The following is a 22,485-nucleotide window of genomic DNA, read 5'->3' on the forward strand; positions in this document are numbered from 1 at the left end:
TACCAACAGTGTAGGCATCCCTTGCAAATTTTAGTTTATCAAATTCATTTTTGCTAGTCTTAAGTTGGGCATTAAGACTAGCCACTTCACCATTTAGTTTTGCAATAGAAATAAGGTTCTCAACACATGCATCAACATTAAAGTCCTTACACCTATTGCAAATCATTACATGTTCTACACAAGAATTAGATCTATTTGCTACTTCTAGCTTAGCATTTAAATCATCATTAACACTTTTTAAACTAGATATAGTCTCATGGCAAGTAGATAATTCACAAGAAATCATTTCATTCCTTTTAACTTCTAAAGCAAGAGATTTTTGGACATCTAAAAATTTATCATGCTCTTCATACAAAAGATCCTCTTGCTTTTCTAACAATCTATTCTTGTCATTCAAAGCATCAATTAATTCATTGATTTTATCAATTTTAGTTCTATCTAAACCTTTGAATAAACTTACATAGTCTATGTCATCATCGCTAGATTCATCATCACTTGAAGAAGCATATGTAATAGTATTCCTAGTGCATACCTTCTTTTCCTTTGCCATGAGGCAGGTGTGATGCTCGTTTGGGAAGAGGGATGATTTGTTGAAGGCCGAGGCGGCAAGTCCTTCGTCGTCGGATGAAGAGCAATCCGAGTCCCACTCTTTGCCAAGGTGTGCCTCGCCCTTCGCTTTCTTGTAATTCTTCTTCTTTTCCCTCTTCTTTTCTTGATCCTGGTCACTATCATTATCAGGACAGTTAGCAATAAAGTGACCAACTTTACCACACTTGAAGCAGGAGCGCTTCCCCTTTGTCTTGCTCTTGTTGGGGTGCTCCTTGCGACCTTTGAGCGCCGTCTTGAAGCGCTTGATGATGAGGGCCATTTCATCTTCATTTAGCCCGGCCGCCTCAACTTGCGCCACCTTGCTAGGTAGCGTCTCCCTGCTACTTGTTGCTTTGAGAGCAACAGTTTGAGGCTCGTAGATTGGGCCATTCAACGCCTCATCAACGTATCTCGCCTCCTTAATCATCATTCGCCCGCTTACAAACTTTCCGAGTATTTCCTCGGGCGTCATCTTGATGTACCTAGGATTCTCACGAATAGAGTTTACAAGATGAGGATCAAGGACAGTGAAGGACCTTAGCATAAGTCGGACGACGTCGTGGTCCGTCCATCTCGTGCTTCCATAGCTTCTTATCTTGTTGACCAGGGTCTTGAGCCTATTGTACGTTTGAGTTGGCTCCTCTCCCCTGATCATTGCGAACCTTCCTAGTTCGCCTTCCACCAACTCCATCTTGGTGAGCATGGTGACGTCATTCCCCTCATGCGAGATCTTGAGGGTGTCCCAAATCTGCTTGGTGTTGTCCAAGCCGCTCACCTTATTGTACTCTTCCCTGCACAAGGATGCTAAAAGAACAATAGTAGCTTGTGCATTTTTATGGATTTGTTCATTGATAAACATGGAGTTATCTGAACTATCAAATCGCATCCCATTTTCTACTATCTCCCATATACTTGGATGAAGAGAAAACAAGTGGCTACGTATTTTGTGACTCCAAAATCCGTAGTCCTCTCCATCAAAGTGTGGAGGTTTACCAAGTGGAATGGAGAGCAAATGAGCATTGGAATTATGCGGAATACGAGAATAATCGAAAGAAAAGTTTGAGTTAACCGTTTTCTTTTTCTCCTCGTATTCGTCGTCCTTTTGAGAAGAGGAAGATTCGTCGCTGTCGTAGTAGACAATCTTCTTGATGCGCCTCTTCTTCTTTCCATCCTTCTTCTTTTGACTTGAGCCTGAGTCAGTGGGCTTGTCATCTTTTGGCTCATTGATGAAAGATTCCTTCTCCTTGTCGTCGATCACCATCCCCTTTCCCTTAGGATCCATCTCTTTGAGCGATTAGTCCCTTTCGTGAAGAGAACGGTTCTGATACCAATTGAGAGCACCTAGAGGGGGGTGAATAGGTGATCCTGTAAAAACTTGAAACTTAAAGCCACAAACTTGATTAAGTATTAGCACAATGAAATCAAGTAGCTGAGGAGAGCTCTTGTGAACCACAATTGACACAGTAAGAATAAGCACAAGAGACACAGAGATTTATCCCGTGGTTCGGCCAAGTACACACTTGCCTAGTCCACGTTGTGGCGCCCCAATGGACGAGAGTTGCACTCAACTCCTTTCAAGTGATCCAATGATCAAGTTGAATACCACGGTGTTCTTTTTCCTTTACTCTTTCCCGTTTGCGAGGAATCTCCACAACTTGGAGCCTCTCGCCCTTACAAGGAGATGATCACAAAGAAGCACAGATGTAAGAGTGGGAAGAGCAACACACACAAGCCTCAAAACACGAGCACAAACACACACACAAGTCACAACTTGAGCTCTAAGATCACACACGGAGTTCTCAACTCAAGAGGAGCTCAAATTGCTATCACAACGAATCAAATGCGCTAGAGAGATGTCTTGGTGCTTAGAGATGATCAAAGAATGCTTGGTGTACTCCTTCATGCGCCTAGGGGTCCCTTTTATAGCCCCAAGGCAGCTATGAGCCGATGAGAGCAATCCAGGAAGGCAATTCTTGCCTTCTGTCGACTGGTGCACCAGACAGTCCGGTGCACCACCGGACACTGTCCGGTGCAGATTTCTTTCCTATTCTGGCGCAGCCGACCGTTGACGATTTGGAGCCGTTGGCGCACCAGATACTGTCCGGTGCACACCGGACAGTCCGGTGCACCCATCAGACCATTGGCCTGGCCACGCGTCACGCGCGGATTGCGCGGCCGACCGTTGGCTCACCGGATAGTCCGGTGCACCACCGGACAGTCCGGTGAATTATAGCCGTACGCCGCCGTCGAGTTCCCGAGAGCGGCCAGTTGGCCAGCGTCAGCCTGGCGCACCAGACACTGTCCGGTGCACCCAGACTGAGCAGATTCTTGGCTGCTCGAGCCAAGTCTTTTCCATTTGTCTTTTCTCTGATTCTAGCACTTAGACAAATATGTTAGTACACAAAAACCAATGTACTAAGTCTAGAATCATACCTTTGTATTGATTTGCACTTTGTCCACCATTTGGCATAGTTTAACACATAACCATTTGTGTTGGACACTTAATCACCAAAATACTTAGAAATGGCCCAAGGGTACATTTCCCTTTCACCAGCCCAGATGGGTTGGCGCGAGACGGAACACAGAGGGGGGGAAACCGCGGCTTCGTGTTGTCCTGCGCCAGAGTGGATGCGCTTGCAGTAGGGGTTACAAGCGTTCGCGAGGGAGAGAGAGAGAGTCTCGCGCGACCACCCTCCATATGAGGGCCCTGGACCTTCCTTTTATAGATGTAAGGAGAGAGTCCAGGTGTACAATTGGGGTGTATCAATATGCTAACGTGTCCGGCAAAGAGGAGCCAGAGCCCTATGTACATGCCAACGTGGCTGTCGGAGAGGTGCTAGAGCCCTGTGCATGCGATGTCGTGGCCGTCGGAGGAGCGCTTGGGCCCTGTAGAAGCACAGCTGTCGGGGCTGTCGGGACCTTGCTACGTCTCCTTGCTTCCGTAGGGGGCTGAGAACCGCCGTCGTCATGGGCGCACGCGGGGTGCCATCATTACTTGTTTACCGGGGCGAGCCAGATGGGACGCCGGTCTTGTTCCCCGTAGCCTAAGCTAGCTAGAGGTAGGGTAATGATGATCCCCCCTATGGCGTGGTCGGTCCGAGCCCGAGGTCGGGCGAGGCGGAGACTCCTCCTGAGGCCGAGGTTGGGGTCGAGCGAGGACGCGATTCCGCCTGAGGTCGAGGTTGAGGCCGGGCCCTGGGGTCGGGCGAGGCGGAGTCCATCTTCCGAGGTCGAGGTCGAGGCCGAGCCCTGGGGTCGGGCGAGGCAGAGACTATCTTTCGAGGCCGAGGCGGGGGCCGAGCCTTGGGGTCGGGTGAGGTGGAGACTTCTCCTGAGGCCGAGGCCCAGGGTCGGGCGAGGCGGAGCTTCCTGTGGCGCCTGAGGCTGGACTCAGCTGCTGTCAGCCTCACTCTGGAGGGTGGCACAACAGTCGGAGTGGGGCAGGCAGTGCTGTTTTCCTATCAGGTCAGTCAGTGGAGGGGCAAAGTGACTGCGGTCACTTCGGCCCTGTCGACTGAGGAACGTGCGTCAGGATAAGATGTCAGGCGATCCTTGCATTGAATGCTCCTGCGATACGGTCGGTTGGCGAGGCGATCTGGCCAAGGTTGCTTCACTGCGAAGCCTGCCCGAGCTGGGCCTCGGGCGAGTCGGGGGTGCGCCCGTTGCTTTGAGGAGGCCCTCGGGCGAGGCGTGAATCCACCTGGGTCTACTGTTCCTGCCCGAGGCTGGGCTCGAGCGAGGCGAGATCGCGTCCCTTGAGTGGACGGAGCCTTGACCTGAATTGCGCCCATCAGCCTCTGCAGTTTGCGCTGATGGTGATTACCAGCCGAGTTTAGGAGTCTTGGGGTACCCCTAATTATGGTACTCGACATAACTCATACAAATAAGTGAACGTGAAATGGAAGAAACGCGGACATCTTATAGTTCTTATGATCCAAACATTTTTATGGTTATATAGGAACATATGTTGTGCCTCTGTAAAGTTTCATTATTTTTTTAGACTATTTATATATTATTAATTTCTTGTCGTAGAAAATCATCAAAATACAATTAAATCCATCAAATAACGTAGCGTCGACCAAAAATTGCAAAAAAAGTTACCAATACTAATAAATAGTCTATACAAAGATAATCTTAAGTTCCCACGTGGAGATAACTTTAAGCCCTCCACATAAAAATGATAAAGTATATTAATTTGATATAAATTTGGACATAATTTTAATAATTTTGGCCTAAATATATGTTTAAACAAAAAATGATGTACTACAAAGTTATAGATCTCTTCGAGCTCTACAATTTTCATATAAACTTTATCTTCATCCGATTTCATATGTAAAAATTATGATTTTATAACTATATTATTATGTAGAAAAAGAAAAAACGGGTACCCGTATCCGACCTGAATATCTGGGGTATTTACTAGGTAGTCCTCGTTCCGTATCCGACCCGTATCCGAAGCTACAGTATCCGGGTACTACCCGTATACGTCCCGAATATAAAAAATACTCGAATCCGTATCCGAAAAAACGGGTATTTGCACTATCCGTATCTGGTACCCGACGGGTATACCCGACCCATTTTCACCCCTATCTAAACCGGTGTGCGATGCGCCGAGGCTAAGGAGTGTCATTGATGACTATAGTTTATGATATCAATTTAAATAGTTTTTAAAATATTTTTATTCTAAGTATTAAATGAATTAAACGAAATAATTTATTTAAATGTTTTATAAAGGCTTATGGGTCTGTTTGGTTTGGCTTTTTTATGAAGAGTTTTTCTGAAAAGCTGGCCGTGAGGAAAAGCTGGCTGTAGTGAGAAGTTGGTGGTTAGAATCTGGGTGTTTGGTTCGGCTGCTGTGGAAAGAAACTGGTGGTTAGAATCTAGGTGTTTAGATACGGGCATGAACAATACTACTAGGTACATATTGGTCAAAGTCTCGACCGTGTACATCATGAACAAGGCTACAAGATAGTATTTACCTGCAAAAACAAAGATCTAGATGTTTGATAAGCTGGCTGTAGGAAGAAACTGATGGTTAGTTTGCTCCACAAATAACACATGTGATGTTCATTATAACTAATTTGATTTCATCCCTAAATAGTTTGCTTCCGTGCCCGCTTAAGGTGAGAAAGTCGTCCAACTTTTCATGGACGCGGGCTGCTGGCCGATTCTTGGCCGCTGTGGTGAAGCCGCTGCGAGCCGTCGTGCGGTGGGGAGAATCTGGTCACGAAGCTAGCTGTTTGGATGGGCTTCCAGCTTCTGGCGGCCAGAAGTCCACCAAAAGCCGATCAAACATGGCCTATATCTCTCGCTTCATGTTTTTTCTAGAGCACCTAATGACTCACTCTATCAACTTCACTAAATTTTATAAAGCCGGAGTTACCCAAAAAAAACCTACATGTCTTACCATTCATTTTTTTATTTTTATTTTTACTTCCTTTTATTTTTACTCTATAAATGATATAGTTAACGGAAGTTTGATGGTTACTCGAAGTTTGCTTTCTGGGTAGAAAAAACCATTTTTTTCTTCGATCAACTCAGCCCTCTGAATAAAGCAATAGGAAGGTGGAAAAAAGAGCAGCTGTTTCCTCGATTCCAATGGCTTAACCCAAAGAAACCTAATTCGGCGACAGGACAAACACGAGAAACCGGCCCCACCCCTGCCCTCACCTCCTCTCCACCACTTTCCCTCTGCGCCTCGGCCCCCACGAAATCTGGAAAGCCTGGACGCCATTGCTCACCTTTTTCCGTCCAGCGCAAAGACACCGCGCGCCAGAGAGGGTGAGGGATTGCCGTGACCGATTCGAAAGGTATCTCCTCGCAGCGCCGCGCCGCGCCGTCCCTACGGCGGGACGCGCCTTGTTTTCAGGGGGTCCGGCCATTTCATCCAGGTCGTGTGACCACTCTGATCTGGATTCCTCTTGCAGCCGCTTCGGGCGCGGGTGGGATCGGCCCGTGGCCGGCGGAGATGTCCGGATTCGTCGGTGTCGTCGTGTCCGACCCCTCGCTGCAGGGGCAGTTCACGCAGGTCGAGCTCCGATCGCTCAAGGCCAAGGTGAGTGACGTCCGAATCCGCGGGCTGCTTCTTCGTCCCCCTCCTCCTCCTCCTCCTCCTCCTCCTCCTCTGCACCGGAAACAACAGTTGCTTTGTGTTTGATTCGCTTGGTAATTTTGTTCTGCGGGTGTGGCAGTTCGTGTCTCTGAAGAGAGATTCCGGCCATGTCACCACTAAGAATCTCCCGGTGATGATGAAGAAGCTGAGGGGGCTCAATGAGGTGGTCTCTGTGGAGGAGATCGCGGCCTTCCTGTCCGAGTCGTACCCCGACAGCGATCAGGAGATTGAATTCGAATCCTTCCTCCGGGTACATGCATCTACCCGTTTCTGAGTTATTCAATTATAATGTCGATCGGAATGGATCGCTGTTCTCAAATTGTTCTGACGGGACTGGGGAATTCGGTGCATTGTTGTTGCAGGAGTATCTGAATCTGCAGGCGCGGGTGAGTGCCAAGGAGGGTGGTGCCGGCGGTGGCCGGGGTGGCAAGTCGTCGTTCCTCAAGTCCAGCACCACTACGCTGCTGCACAACCTCAATCAGGCAGAGAAATCTTCGTATGTGGCGCACATCAATACTTACCTCCGTGAAGACCCATTCCTGAAGAAGTACTTGCCCATGGACCCGTCTGGAAACCAGCTGTTCGATCTCATCCGGGATGGTGTTCTGCTCTGGTTAGATGCTTCTCTTTTTCTAGTTATTGGTAGCAGAGTGCATTTTTTTCTCGTTAAACAAAAAAAAAATCTGAGACTAGACGTTTCTGATGGTTGTACATTTATGGCTTATTTTCTCAGCAAACTGATCAATGTAGCTGTACCTGGGACCATTGATGAGAGGGCAATAAATAAGAAAAGAGTTCTTAACCCATGGGAGAGAAATGAAAATCACACGCTCTGCCTCAATTCCGCCAAGGCCATTGGATGCACTGTTGTCAACATTGGCACACAGGATTTGGTGGAGGGAAGGGTATGATATGTGTGCCTGCCCTTGACGCCTTACTTCTAACTCACTCCTATGTTTCAGTTTAATTTATCTTGGAAAGTTAAGTGATGATGTTCATCAAATTATATGTCCTACGATATGATACTTCAATGTATTGTACAATGCATGTTTAGGGCATGTACGACCTACATAAATGACCCGTATCTTAAAAGGTACCTATAGGGCAAGTGAAAAAATACAAGAGATATATCTTAGTGAAGGACGTCTCTAGCACGGTTCACTAAGTCTAAGATACTGTTTCACCCATACAATCCACATAAATGAGTCATGTCTTGAGGGGTTCTAGTGAATAAGACATGTACAATTATGACACTGTTGCACGGTTTCACCCATACAATCCACATAAATGAGTCATGTCTTGAGGTGTTCTAGTGAATAAGACATGTACAATTCTGACACTGTTGCACGACACAGTACTCCAAATATAAGACACAACTAAAACACAATATAATATAATGGACGTGTTTAAAAACTGTGTCTTACTATATTCATTGCACCAATAAGAACATTCAATAAATTGAATTGACCAATTTATTAGTCTCCTGTCTCGAGCATAAAGTCAAGACATAGTGTCTTCGTCAAGGTACATGTCTTAAATTTTTTACATTTACTCACTTACACACACTCGAAAACACAACTCAAGACACCCACTTAGACACACTCGAAGGCACAGCTCAAGACATCCATTATACATGTCCTAAGATACAAGGCTCTTATATTTATCTAGTGTTTGGAAAACCGCAACATAATATCTAAGTTGTACATGCCTTTAACTTGTGGTTACTACTCCCAGAGAATGTAACTATGGTATTTGTGCCTGTTAAAGTAGTTTAAGTTTGACCAAGTTCACAGTAAGTAATGTCTCCAAATCAGTTTATTACGAAAGTATATTTTATAATTAATCTAATGATATTTACGAAAGTATAAATATGGTCAAACTTGAAAGAGTTTGGTTTCTCGAAATGAGAGAATTGTTTTTTTTTCTAGACGGAGGGAGTACTTTATACCACTCTCTCTATTCTTTACACCTATTGGTACATGTAGCATATTTTTATTGCTCTGACTGTTTGCTGCGTGTTCTATTCCCCATCTGCTTCTCTATATGTTGTTGACATTTAGCCACCTTGTTGCATGTACTCTATCGCTCTCATTTCTCAGTTTTTATTCAAGCAATCCATTGAAGAACCTGATTACTTAAATAAACTTATATTGTTTTGCATGCAGCCTCATTTAGTTCTTGGATTGATATCACAAATCATAAAGGTAAGCATTGAACTGAGCTTATACTTTGGTGTGGTTCAGCTTTCAGACTATTGCTGAACTTTTCTTCATTGAATAAATATATATTGCTTCATCAGATTCAACTTTTAGCTGATCTTAACCTCAAGAAGACACCACAGCTGGTGGAGCTATTTGATGACAGCAAGGTAAACATAGCCATTTTGTCATTGTTTTTTTCCTGCTAGTTTTTTTTTGATTATTTCTTATATTTGCGTGTCTTAAAACAAAAATCATTTTATTGCTTATTGTGCAGGATATAGACGAGGTTTTGAGTTTGTCGCCAGAAAAGATGCTACTTCGGTGGATGAACCATCATCTGAAAAAAGCTGGCTACAAGAAAACTGTTAACAATTTCTCTTCAGATGTGAAGGTGCATATGACAAACGAAAATGCTACTGAATTTATCAGTCACTTGTTGCTAATAGTTCTACTTGATCTATCTTGTCGCTACATTATATTGACAAACTAGACATTTGTTAAAGGCTACTTTGCGAAAGGGCCTCTAGCGTAATGGTTAAGGCTTCCGAGTAGCACCTCCAAGTCCCGGGTTCAATCCCTCTCGGGGACGAATTTCGGACTTGGTTAAAAAATCTTCTCGTTGCGCCCCACCCGTTCCCGAGTTACGCCCTGCGTGCCACCCTCCGGTTGGGCCGTTGCAGAGTGGACGGTGACGGCCCGCTAGTGATCTGGGGCCGGTGTTCGGGGATTTTCTTGGTCGGGACTATGTTTCAGTCTCTTCTTAATATAATACCGGGAGGTCGGTCTTTCTCTCCCTGACCGAGTTATCTAAAGGTTATTTAATTCCACCACATTCCTTAGTTGGATGCTATTATCATCTTAGACAGAGGCAACATAGGAAATGTGTGTCAACTGCACTCGATCCATCAAAATTGTTTTCAATTTTTCATTCTGTGATTAATCTGTCCAACAAGCATGGTCACACCGGTTTCTTCTGTACAGGATGGTGAAGCGTATGCTTACCTTCTGAAAGCTCTTGCTCCAGAGCATTCCCCTGAAACTACATTGGACACCAAGGATCCGAATGAGAGGGCAAAACTAGTACTTGAACAAGCGGCGAAGTTGGACTGTAAGAGATACTTGACCCCGAAGGATATCACTGAGGGATCTGCCAATTTAAATCTTGCATTTGTTGCACAAATATTCCAGCATAGGTAAACATGGCTTCCTTTTTGTTTCCATAATACCACAAAAAACCTAAAACATCTAATATGTGACTTATCTCGCCAAATCATGTGGTCAATTTTCCCATGTTCCGACACATTTATAATGAAAGTTTAACAGATCACCAGTCATCTGATCCTTGCTTGGGTGCTATTGTGTTATGCTGTTCAGGAATGGTCTCACCAGTGACACCAAACAAGTTACTCTCACACAGACCGCAACACCTGATGATGTTCTAGTATCTAGAGAAGAAAGAGCCTTTCGGATGTGGATCAACAGCCTTGGGGTTGAATCATATGTAAACAATGTCTTTGAAGATGTTCGCAATGGGTAATAAGACATGCGATAGATTCTGTCTCTAAATGATTTGGTTATTAATGTCCATTTTGATGCAGATGGGTACTTCTTGAAGTGCTTGACAAGGTGTCTCCTGGATCTGTCAATTGGAAGCTGGCAACAAAACCTCCAATTAAATTGCCATTTAGAAAACTGGAGAATTGCAATCAAGTTGTAAAAATTGGGAAGCAGTTGAAGTTTTCTTTAGTAAATCTGGCTGGAAACGATATTGTTCAGGGAAATAAGAAATTGATTGTTGGTGAGTCTGGCTGCGTCAATTTTTGCTAGTGGCACGGATCATGCTCTTAATATCTTGTTTTTATCATCATATAACTCAAGTTTTCTGGTGTTTTTTTCAGCACTTCTGTGGCAATTGATGAGATTCAATATCCTCCAGCTGTTAAACAAACTGAGATTCCACTCCCAAGGAGGGTCCCAAGGAAAAGAAATTTCTGATGCTGATATTCTAGACTGGGCCAACAGCAAAGTGAAAGCGTCCGGAAGAACATCTCGAATGGAAAGTTTCAAGGTGCCCAACGAACAAAACTTCAATTCCTATTTTTGTCAGAAAACTCCGGTTGCTTAGTTTCCTGTTTTTCCCTTTCAGGACAAGAGCTTATCAAATGGATTGTTCTTCCTCGAGCTTCTTAGCACAGTACAGCCAAGGGTTGTGAACTGGAAAGTTGTTACTAAAGGGGAAACTGGTCTGTTCTCAGCCCATATACATTCAGTTCACTATTTGACAACTTCATTTCTGACTAACCATGCTGTCTTCTTCACCAATTACTTCAAAACCGTATCATAACTAACTACATTTTGTTTTTGAACGTCAGATGAGGACAAGAAGCTGAATGCTACGTACATCATTAGTGTTGCAAGGAAGATTGGATGCTCTGTGTTCCTGTTGCCAGAGGACATCGTCGAGGTAAAATAGCTCTCTAGTAAATATCAAATTCCTTGTAGTGCTGCCACCAAACATGATTTAAATTCCCGATATTTGCATTACTTAGTAAACAACGACTCTGGTTCTCACTTGCAAATCGTTATGTAGCCATGCCATTACATTATGACATCACGTTCTTACGCTCTCGTCACTGGTTCAACAGGTGAATCAGAAGATGATTCTAACACTTACCGCTAGCATTATGTATTGGAGCCTACAGAATCAGCATCAGTCACAGTCTGAAATGCCAGAGCAATCAGAACCATCTAGCATGGCTTCAGACGCAGCCTCTGACATTGCCTCGGAGGACGGTGCTTCAACGACAGCACCATCTGAGTTGGATGAGGTGAACTCGCTGTCTGATAGCGTATCCAATTTGACAACGGATGATGCTACTTCAAACGCCCCATCCACTGAAAACGGAAATGGTGTGGCAGGGTCCTGATGGTTATAGTTATGCAGACCCAGTTCTTTTTCCCACACACAGTGCTGTTTTTTTTATACAGGGAACAGTGCTTTTCATGGTGCTCAAAGTCGTCGCTACCAGAAGTGGTTTTTTTAATACTTCTGCTTCATGAGTATGGTAGCTTGATAGATACAGCAAGTGCAGATAGATATAGATGCCCTTTGTTCATGGAATCTGCTTAGACTATAGGGGGCGGGGCGGGAAAGATAGTATATGTCGCTGGCCGGGTAGTTTCTGTATTTGTGGCACACGCACCCATGCAAGGTTTTACCTCTTTATGTATCTTGTCGGTCAATTCGTTCATATGTTTATTGGACTGGTCATCGCTTGTAATGCTGTTGCTGCTCTGAACCGTGCCTGTACATAACATACACTCAAAAGTGTTTTTGCCTTGTCCCTAAGTTTCTGTTTATACTGCTTTTTTATTTTCCTTCTTTACATTGGATGTGTTATCATGAGGTTTCAATTTGATTTGATTGCCTTCCCTCCCTGACGGCATTTCAAATCCCATCCAATCCCCGTTTCATATCATTCCAGATTATCAGGAGCCAAAACGATAAAAAAAATGTGACTGCATCGTTCACGCTTCTTTCGCCTAGGCTGATGACAGTTTTCTCATGTGAGAAGCACTATGCACTCACCATTTCCATGCGTCACCGTGTCAGTTTTTTTTAGTTTTTTATATATATGCAGGGGAAACACGTACGATGACGAGATGACTTCAGTTCTTTAGCATCTAATGCATAAATACTTAACATGGCCAGCCCCTAAGATGCAGGCTTTTAAAGAGGCGCTAGTTGCCTAGTTCCCTGCCATTACTGGGTAGTACATAGCTTGCTGCTGCTCCCCTACTGGGCTACTGCTACTGAGCTGTATCATATATCGTCCCTTCTCTCCGACTCTCCCTCCCTTCTCCACGGCCCAGTGCGCACCTCTCCCTCCACCCCTCGTCGCAAGGCCCAGGCACCGAGCTAGGCACGACGATGCAAGTCAAGCCGGAAGCTACGGTTCCTTCGCCGTCTCCGCCATTGCCGGCAGCTCCGTCTTTCCATCACCGAAGAACGGAGGAGGAGAACAGCGGCGTCGAAATTCCGCGGCGGTAACCGGCGGCCTACACGTATCGGCGTCGCGGCATACAAGGGCAGGCCAGGCATTCGATCTCGCATTCTCGCTCACATTACTTATTACTCCCCAGTTGCAGCAAGCAATCATCTTCTTGCTCTTGCTCTCTCGTTCAGTGAGATTTTTTGAATTCTAGACATCTTGTTTGGCTATTCATCTTATTCAAGTTTTTTTACATAGGTATTATTTATTTTATTACGACTTATTTTATTACTATACATAGATTTATTTAATTTATTATTTATAAAAAAACAATATAAGTAGCTAAATATGGTATCTAAAAATAAAAAAACGTTATCTATTTTGGAACCGAAGGAGAGAGCGAGTAGTTTTTGCTCCCTCGCCTGCAATCATTTCCTTCGTACGTAGTACTATATTACTCCCAGCTTGCAGAGGGCTGTGGATAATCTCACGGTTTCCAGATCATGGTGTGCACGTTTGTGCTTGGGTTGATCTGTGTGTGTTTTTCCCTTGTCAGCTGTGACGATTTTTTCTCGACCTGTTTTAAGTTTGGTGTCTTTCTTGAGACTTCACGTCGAAACCACGAGTCCACGATGGTGTACATACAGTGCCTTTGCCTTTCTATTTATTTACATGCACTGTGAGCGAGAACGCAAACAGCTCGTTCTTTAACATGGTGGCCGGGATAAATTTTAGCTTTTGTCTCTCATATTCATATGGGGTCGTTTATGGTTTTATCTCAGCGCTAAAGCAAAATATGCAGTCATGCAGACATGCAAAATATGCAGCCTCCGTATAATCACCGCCAAACCAGTATGCATGGAAAACCTTCACCTTGGGCCTTGGGCAAGCTGATAGCTGCCTACATTGGCACTCTTGTGACTTTCTTTCCACCAGTTCCTATATTCGCTGTTGCAGTGTTGCTTCTTCACATTTGGCCCTACGATCCTCTCGACTTTTGCGTGTTCTTCAGTAAAACCTACGTACGGCCGTATGAGTGAGCTGACCTATGCCCTCCGTGACAGGCGAGGCGAACCTGAGAATGCCCAGCCGAAACGTCAACGCTACGCCTACGCCGGGTACAGTGCACTTGCACGCGAGCATCGTTCTCATGGGGGTCACTGTCTCACTTGCTGGCTCAGAGGCTCACTGCACTCCTGCTGTGCTGAGCAGTGCACTGAGACAGCCCGCGTCGGGGACAGGCGGACAGCAGTACAGCGCTTGCCCCGCTTGTTTCGCGAATTGGCGGTCCGGCCGCATCCAGCCAGAAAAACCTCGCGCATGAGCACGAGCCCGCTCATGCAGGTACGGTCGTCGCTGTCTGAATTCTCCCATAAAATCGTGGTCGGCTCGCTGGCGTGGCGCCGCTCGCGCGGACAGCGCAGATCCGGACGACCGGTGCCTGCCCGCTCCACTGTGCCTTCCGCGCACGGCCAAAGCGACGAGGACACGGAGTGCTGTGCCGACGAGCTGCAGCTGCGGCGGCGCTGCCTGGGAGCGTGTGCAGTGCAGTTCCGCCGACTGCCGTGCCGAGCCTCGGCTGAGGCGTGGGCCGGCCGGTCCCCGCGTCAGGACGCTAGGCCGCGCTAGCAGGGTACCCACCTGATTTTCGGGCGTGGTGCTGGGAGCATTTGGCAAGTTCCGTCTCGTGTCGTCGTGTGTCGCATGCGGCATGCATTGCCAGCGATCGATGGACGTCCTGGTCCTCCGTCCAAGTCCTTGATGAGACGCATCGAGGGGTGGTAGGTATCCAATGGCTCTGGTGATCGGCCGTTCCATGGCTGCGCAATGCCATCGCATTCGCCTGAGCGTGGGTGTCTTTTTTTTTTTGTGGCTTCCTGGAGTGGAGCGTGCCGTGCGTTCCCTGTTCTTGCCTACGGACCCCCAAAATAACGCGGCTTGCATCGCGATTGAGAGAGGGAGGGAGAGGGAGGAATGAGTGATTGGATTATTGGAATTTTGCGGTGACCGGCCGGTGCAGGCTGGCCTTGTGTTTGACCAGAAACATGAACGACAAAGATGCACCGCTACCAACATTGCTAGCTTTGTACAAATACTATATTGCGGTTTCTCGTAGATATACCTAATAAACCATTTTATATAATCTAATGTATCTACGTCTTATATCTTATTTACTATAACCCCTCCAAATATGACTTATTTATGTGTGTTGTATATGTGCAACCGTATATAGACTTAGAAAATTATGCTACAGACATTTTTTCACCAAGATACCATCTCTTATATTTTTTTATACTTATCCCTCCGTACTCTTTAATACACAAAGCAATTATATGGGTTGTATATGCCCTAATACCACTTGACATGATTTAGCGAAGTGAAGGGCAGCAGTAGTACGTTATGTGTGCCGGTCTTTCGAGTCTTCGATCTCTTCTAACTTATGCTCCAATTCGTCAATGTAGAGGGGTACGTTGTTCTTAACTTGAGTACCAAACTAGCTACGATTAGTTTCCGCCTATCTTTGTAATCTTTGTATCAGATGTTAGCTAGTATAGTTAGGGTAGGGATGGAAACGGCTCACAAATGCTAAAACCATTTTCGTTTTCATTTTTTTACCAGAAACAAGATAAAAAAATGATAACTCCGGATACGGAAACGAAATCGGTATTTTGAAAACATCAGAAACGAAAGTTCGTAACGAAAAATGCATCGGTAACTGTCGAAATTTAAATATGATTGATAAACATAACAATATTAAAATATCTCAATATAACGATATCAAAATATAACAATATCACAATTATCACAAGTTGAAAACATAATAAGTTCACAATCTACAAGTTCACAAAGATCATAAGTTGACAAGTTCATAATTCACATGCTTGACAAGTTCGCAATATAACAAGTATACAAAGATCACAAGTTCACAAATCACAACACAACAAGTTCACAAAGATCGCAAGTTCAAATACTCACATTTCACAAGTTGACAAGTTTACGAAGGTCACAAGTTCACAATATTCCGATAACCGATTTCGTTTTCAAAAATTACCCTTACCAGCGAATCCGGTCGAAAAACTGAAAACAATTTCTAGAATTCCAAATAAATCTAGAAACTATTTTCGTACATACCAGACTTTGTTATTAATTCTGAGACCTAAATTAGGTAATTTCCGACTAATTTCGATATCCGAAGGAAACGATCGGTAAAAGCCACACTGATTACGATACAAAATTCCGATAACCGATTCTGTTTCCGTAAATTACCCTTACCGGTGAATTCGAATAAAAAAAATGGTTTCCTAAATTCCAAAAAATATGAAACCGTTTTCATACATACCGGGCTTTATTATTAATTTTGGACAATTATGAGACCTAGATTCAGTAAATTTGGACTAATTTCGGTAACTAAAGAAAAGAGTCGATAAAACACCACACTGATTTCGATACAATATTCTGATAACAGGTGATTTGGATCGAAAAAAATAAAAAAAACACTTTTATAAATTCCGAAAACGTTTTCATACCTACCAAGCTTTATTATTAATTCCGAGACCTAAATTTGGTAAATTTCGACTAATTTCGATAACCAAAAGAAACAATTGGTAGAACACCACAGTGATTTCAATACAAGATTTCGATAACCGATTCTGTTTCTAAAAATTAATGTTACCGGTGAATCAGATTAAAAAAATCGAAAACGGATTCTAAAATCATTGTTTCCTAAGTACAGTACATGCCCTCCCTATATGTTTTTGCTCCTTTGTTGGTTGTTGCATATGAGGAAAGTATGCTACAGTGTGGCTGGGAATTATAGATTTGATGGCTCCCATGAATATATGGCAGCACATGTCCCACCTTGAACTAGAGAGAACGATAATCATTTGGTAATTTGGAAAGTGGTTTTACAAGTGGCATTAAAAGTTGGGGAGTCAAAATATTAATAAATGGATGAAGATCGGTAAGGCATCCAAGCATAGAGCAAGTATATTAAGAGGCTATAATCTAGCTAAATGCTAAGGTGGAGGAGAGAGAAGAAGTAGGTTGTAAACTTATAGCCGACTTCGACATAAGAGAGGGACAAATAAAGTCTTACATTAATAGTGAAGAGTTAACCACTATACAAATAGACTAAATGGCAGGCTACATGAATCCTTACACAACCAGATTAGCTTTATTATTAAACTTGCTTAAGTTTAATGATATCTAGTGGGGCTCCACTCTTCAATTCTTAACCCCACCCCTACCCCACATCACTTGATTTCTTATGAAGTTATTCTTGGTCTAAACATTTAAACGGATTAAACAATGGCCTAACATTTAGCTATTTATTCAGGCCAAAAGAAATCATGACCTTTAAGTGAAAGGGGTGAATTAGACAACCTATTTCACAAACCAAGCTCTCTAATTTTTTTATAGTTAAAACTTATGTAATAAACAAATTATATGTTGAGAATAACCTCAGTCTTGATCAGAAGCCGGGAAGACGAGACCGCGGGAGGAGATAACGATAGCACCTATGCACGCGAGCCCGCTTGACAAGGATACCACATAAACCTATGCCACCCGATACAACCAATCCGACCTGCCGAAAAAACCCGATCCGACCTATACGACGGATAGATACGAGTCATAATTTTTGATCCGTAATAATTCGTAGATTAAGTACGGGACATGATTTTTTAAGCAAAATCTGATCCAACTAAAAAAACTCGATCCAAATCAAAAAAATCTGACCAAAACCAAGAAAACCCGACCCGACCGCGTTTAATCGAGAGAGAGACGAACCAACCTGATCCAACCCAACACTGTGCACGGCTTAGAAATGGGCGTGTCAAATGATCCACAATCCTCCGACCCAACTCAGCGTTTGAACAGATTTAATACCACATACCAGCCTTGTCGGACTAGTGTTCTGACCATGGTCCTGGACGACGTCTCTGCGCACATCGCTCTGGCCGGGGCCTGGGCAGGGGCGCGGGGCCGGGGATGCGAGGTGGGGTGCGCTTTTGATCACGTTTCCGGATAGGTTCCGGTCTCCGGAGGACCCCTCTTTCCTGATGGTTCGAGCTGTTGATTGTGTCGGCAGCATTGCCCATAGTTTGGCTATGCTATGCACACTCGCCAGTTGCCACTGCCTACTCACTACTCACTAGTGTATCCAGACCTGACCACGAGTGCACTGCGCACAACGCTGTGTCGCTGTGCCTGTGCGCTCGACGATTCCAGACATCGCCCACGGGCCACGGCCGCCAAACACTGCTGCTGGAACTGCACGCCCTCCTCGCTCCACTGATACAAAGCTGCGCCTGCGCTCGCTCCAAGGTACCCATGGGATCCCATGACCACTACACCTCCGCCTCGCAATTCGTCTTCGCCGCCGTCGATTCCAACCCCAACCCCAGGCCCAGCCACAGCCACAAGCCCAAGACCACCGTGCAAATCCCCATCACGTCTCTACCAGAACGGGCTCGGGCGGGACCGCCCGACGCGGCGGCGGCGGCCGCTAAGATCCAGGCGGCCTTGCGGGGCTACCTGGTCAGGCGGCACGCCGCGGCCGTGCGCGGGGCCGACGCCGAGGCGACGCGGCTCGAGCGGCTGCTCCGGCGGCAGGAGACCGTGGACGCCGTCCGCGGCGACGAGCGCGAGCGGGCCCGGTTCTCCGAGGCGCTCATGGCCGTGCTGCTCCGCCTGGACGCCGTGCCGGGGCGCTACCCGGCCGTGCGGGACGCGCGGCGCGCCGTGAGCCGCCGCGTCGTCGGCCTGCAGGAGGTGTTCGACGCTGTTGTCGCGGCACCTGCAGCGCAGACTTGCGGGGTTCCGGCTAGCCTGGAGCAGGTCCTCGAAGGGATCTGGGGCGTCGGAGAGGCGCCTGTTCCGGTGCCTCCGTCGCCGGCGATGGCGGCGGCGGAGGAGGAAGTGAGGAGGGGCGGGTCATACTGGGCAAGGTTTTTTGGTGGAGTGTAGGCTGGCTGTGTAGCGAGGAGGCTCAGGAGGGTAGCTGGGTACTAGAATGGCTATAGTCTACTGCTGTGCCGTACTCGGCTGTACCTGTACATGTATTTTGTGATGTGTATACCAAAGTGCCATGTTGCGGTTATTGAACGTGAGAAAAAAAAACTGTAAGTCACCGTTTGGTTCCTTTCTTCCAGGGGTCGTTTGTCAGCGATGTTTAAGTACTATACTTTATAAATGTTGTAGCAATACTGTAGTTTTTATGAGCTCTAAACTACCATAGTTTTAAAAAAAACATTGTTTGGATACAACATTATAGATCATACTATTAGAAACTTTAGGTTGGAGTGAAGTTTCAAATACTCTAAAAATACCACAGTATCTATGGCCTATTTGGTTCAGCTTTTTTTCTGAGGAGGTTTTCCGAGAATATGGTTGTATAGAGTTTGGTTGTAGAGAGAACCTGAGTATCACAGATATTACGTGCGGAGGACGATAAAAGAGTTCACATGGTTTATAATGTAAAAAGTGAAAAATTCCTACGATAAAAGAGTTAGGTTTACGTGTGGACAACTCGACCGATTTTGTGTTTACGTTGATTTTGAATGATTTTGACTAGAGTGATTCTCATATTGAAAGGGAAATGTGCCCTTGGGCCATTTCTAAGTATTTTGGTGATTGAGTGCCAACACAAGTGAACTTATGTTAATCTATGCAAAGTGATGGACAAAGTGCAAATCAAGTAAAAAGGTATGTTTCTAAGACTTAGTACATTGTTTTGGAGACTAATGTATTGTGTCTAAGTGCTGGAAACAGGAGAAATCAAGTTGGAAAAGAAGATGTCTTTGTTCAGCCAAAGACAGCTCGGTCTGGGTGCACCGGACAGTGTCCGGTGCGCTAGGCCGGCGTCTGTCAACTGGCTCCTCTCGGGAAGCAATTAACGGCGTACGGTTATAAATCACCGGACTGTCCGGTGAGCCAACAGTCCGCCCGGCCAACGGTCGGCCGCGTAATCCGCGCGCGACGCGTGGCAGAGCCAACGGTCAGAAGGGGGCACCGGACTGTCCGGTGTGCACCGGACAGTGTCCGGTGCGCCAACGGTTCTGACCCGCTAACGGTCGGCTTCGCCAAAGAAGGAAAGAAATCTGCACCGGACAGTGTCCGGTGGTGCACCGGACTGTCTGGTGCGCCAGGCGACAGAAGGCAAGAATTGACTTCTTGAAATGCTCTCAACGGCTCCTAGCTGCCTTGGGGCTATAAAAGGGACCCCTAGGCGCATGGAGGTGTATGCTAAGCAACCTTTGAGCATTGTTGATCATTCACACTTCATTCTTGCACACTTGTTCGACATTCTTAGTGATTTGAGCTCCGTTCTAGTGAGAACCTTGTGATACTCTTTTGAGCTCAAGTCTTGGTCTTGTGTGTGCGTATTTGTTGTGGATTTGAGTGTGTTGCTTCCCTCCCTTACTCTAGTGCTTCATTGTGATTCTTATTGTAAGGGCGAGAGACTCCAAGTTGTGGAGATTCCTCGCAAACGGGAAAGAGTAAAGTAAAGAAGAACACCGTGGTATTCAAGTTGATCATTGGATCACTTGAGAGGAGTTGAGTGCAACTCTCGTCCGTTGGGACGCCACAACGTGGAATAGGCAAGTTTGGTACTTGGCCGAACCACGGGATAAATCCTCGTGTCTCTTGTGCTTGTCCTTATTGTGTCTATTGTGCTTCACAAGAGCTCTCCTCTCTACTCACTTGATTTCATTGTTCTAACTCTTAATCAAGTTTGTGGTGTTAAGTTTTAAGTTTTACAGGATCACCTATTCACCCCCCCTCTAGGTACTCTCAATTGGTATCAGAGCCGTTCTCTTCAAGAAAGGGACTAATCGCCCGAAGAGATGGATCCTAAGGGCAAGGGGATGGTGGTCAATGATAAGGAGAAGTAGTCCTTCGTCAATGATCCAAAGGATGACAAGCCTACTGACTCAGGCTCGGGCCACAAAAGAAAAGACGGGAGGAAGAAGAAGACAAGGCGCATCAAGGAGATAGTCTACTACGACAGCGACGAATCTTCCTCTTCCCAAAAGGACGACGACAACGACTACGAGAAAAAGAAGACGGTTAATTCAAACTTTTCCTTTGATTATTCTCGTATTCCGCAAAGTTCCAATGTGAAAGGGAATTAGGCTTACACCTAGTTCCTAAATAATTTTGGTGGTTGAATTGCCCAACACAAATCTTTGGACTAACTAGCTTGCCCAAGTGTATAGATTATACAGGTGTAAAAGGTTCACACTCAGCCAATAAAAAGACCAAGTTTTGGATTCAATAAAGGAGCAAAGGGGCAACCGAGGGCACCCCTGGTCTGGCGCACCGGACTGTCCGGTGTGCCACCGGACAGTAAACAGTACCTGTCCGGTGCACCAGGGGACTCAGACTCAAACTCTTCACTCTCGGGAATTCTTGGAAGCCGGCGCGCTATAATTCACCGGACTGTCCGGTGTGCACCGGACATGTCCGGTGCTCCAAGGAAGCTCGGCCTCCTGAACTCGCCAGCCTCGGGTTCGCGCGGCAGCCGCTCCGCTAAAATTCACCGGACTGTCCGGTGTGCACCGGACTGTCCGGTGTGCCAGCGGAGCAACGGCTCCCTGCGGCGCCAACGGCTCCCTGCGGTGCATTAATTGCGCGCGCAGCGCGCGCAGACGTCAGACTTGCCCATACCGGTGCACCGGACATCAAACAGTACATGTCCGGTGTGCACCGGACACCCAGGCGGGCCCACAAGTCAGAAGCTCCAACGGCTAGAATCCAACGGCAGTGATGACGTGGCAGGGGCACCGGACTGTCCGGTGTGCACCGGACTGTCCGGTGCGCCATCGAGCAGAAGCCTCCAGCCAACGGTCAAGTTTGGTGGTTGGAGCTATAAATACCCCAACCACCCCACCATTCATTGCATCCAAGTTTTCCACTTCTCAACCACTTACAAGAGCTAGGCATTCAATTCTAGACACATTCAAAGAGATCAAATCCTCTCCAATTCCACACAAAACCCTAGTGACTAGTGAGAGTGATTTGCCGTGTTCATTTGAGCTCTTGCGCTTGGATTGCTTCTTTTCTTTCTCACTTGTTCTTGTGATCAAAACTCCATTGTAATCAAGGCAAGAGGCACCAATTGTGTGGTGGCCCTTGCGGGGAAGTTTTGTTCCCGGTTTTGATTTGGAAGAGAAGCTCACTCGGTCCGAGGGACCGTTTGAGAGAGGGAAGGGTTGAAAGAGACCCGGCCTTTGTGGCCTCCTCAACGGGGAGTAGGTTTGCAAGAACCGAACCTCGGTAAAACAAATCTCCGTGTCTCACTTGCTTATTCGCTTGGGATTTGTTTTGCGCCCTCTCTTGCGGACTCATTTATTATTACTAACGCTAACCCCGGCTTGTAGTTGTGTTTATATTTGTAAATTTCAGTTTCGCCCTATTCACCCCCCCTCTAGGCGACTATCAATTGGTATCGGAGCCCGGTGCTTCATTAGAGCCTAACCGCTCGAAGTGATGTCGGGAGATCACGCCAAGAAGGAGATGGAGACCGGCGAAAAGCCCACTACAAGCTACGGGAGCACTTCATCGGAAGAGTCCCGCACCAAAAGAAGGG

At 45.9% G+C, this 22,485-nt stretch overlaps 3 protein-coding genes across 3 annotated transcripts; 2 read left to right on the forward strand and 1 right to left on the reverse strand.

Moving 5' to 3' along the window:
• The first annotated feature begins 6,253 nt into the window (after positions 1–6,253).
• On the forward strand, positions 6,254–12,275 carry LOC100281499 (fimbrin 1). The gene is made up of 15 exons (NM_001154417.2): positions 6,254–6,398; positions 6,516–6,643; positions 6,780–6,950; positions 7,063–7,313; positions 7,434–7,605; positions 8,866–8,904; positions 9,000–9,068; positions 9,176–9,292; positions 9,883–10,094; positions 10,276–10,434; positions 10,500–10,699; positions 10,800–10,969; positions 11,048–11,144; positions 11,274–11,365; positions 11,547–12,275. The coding sequence occupies exons 2-15, from the start codon at positions 6,557–6,559 to the stop codon at positions 11,826–11,828; spliced, it is 2,118 nt and encodes a 705-aa protein (NP_001147889.1). The 5' UTR covers positions 6,254–6,398; positions 6,516–6,556; the 3' UTR covers positions 11,829–12,275.
• A 407-nt stretch (positions 12,276–12,682) lies between these two features.
• On the reverse strand, positions 12,683–14,887 carry LOC100382134 (uncharacterized). The gene has a single exon (NM_001174895.1). It carries the CDS (start codon positions 14,835–14,837, stop codon positions 14,079–14,081), a length of 759 nt encoding a protein of 252 aa, NP_001168366.1. The 5' UTR covers positions 14,838–14,887; the 3' UTR covers positions 12,683–14,078.
• Positions 14,888–17,538: 2,651 nt separating this feature from the next.
• LOC103654011 (BAG family molecular chaperone regulator 5, mitochondrial) lies at positions 17,539–19,038 on the forward strand. Its single transcript, XM_008680837.4, has one exon. The coding sequence runs from the start codon at positions 18,225–18,227 to the stop codon at positions 18,858–18,860; it is 636 nt and encodes a 211-aa protein (XP_008679059.1). The 5' UTR covers positions 17,539–18,224; the 3' UTR covers positions 18,861–19,038.
• Positions 19,039–22,485: the final 3,447 nt, after the last annotated feature.

Source organism: Zea mays, chromosome 4 (genome assembly GCF_902167145.1).
Source record: "Zea mays cultivar B73 chromosome 4, Zm-B73-REFERENCE-NAM-5.0, whole genome shotgun sequence".
Taxonomy (NCBI): domain Eukaryota; kingdom Viridiplantae; phylum Streptophyta; class Magnoliopsida; order Poales; family Poaceae; genus Zea; species Zea mays.

What these genes read in the sequence shown, in the direction of transcription:
- LOC100281499 (NM_001154417.2), top strand. Translation starts at nt 6,557, where the DNA reads ATGTCCGGATTCGTCGGTGTCGTCGTGTCCGACCCCTCGCTGCAGGGG. An exon ending in TCCGATCGCTCAAGGCCAAG is followed by an intron (nt 6,644 to 6,779) that starts GTGAGTGACGTC and finishes CGGGTGTGGCAG; the next exon opens with TTCGTGTCTCTGAAGAGAGA. An exon ending in TGTTACTAAAGGGGAAACTG is followed by an intron (nt 11,145 to 11,273) that starts GTCTGTTCTCAG and finishes TTTGAACGTCAG; the next exon opens with ATGAGGACAAGAAGCTGAAT.
- LOC100382134 (NM_001174895.1), bottom strand. Translation starts at nt 14,837, where the DNA reads ATGCAAGCCGCGTTATTTTGGGGGTCCGTAGGCAAGAACAGGGAACGC.
- LOC103654011 (XM_008680837.4), top strand. Translation starts at nt 18,225, where the DNA reads ATGGGATCCCATGACCACTACACCTCCGCCTCGCAATTCGTCTTCGCC.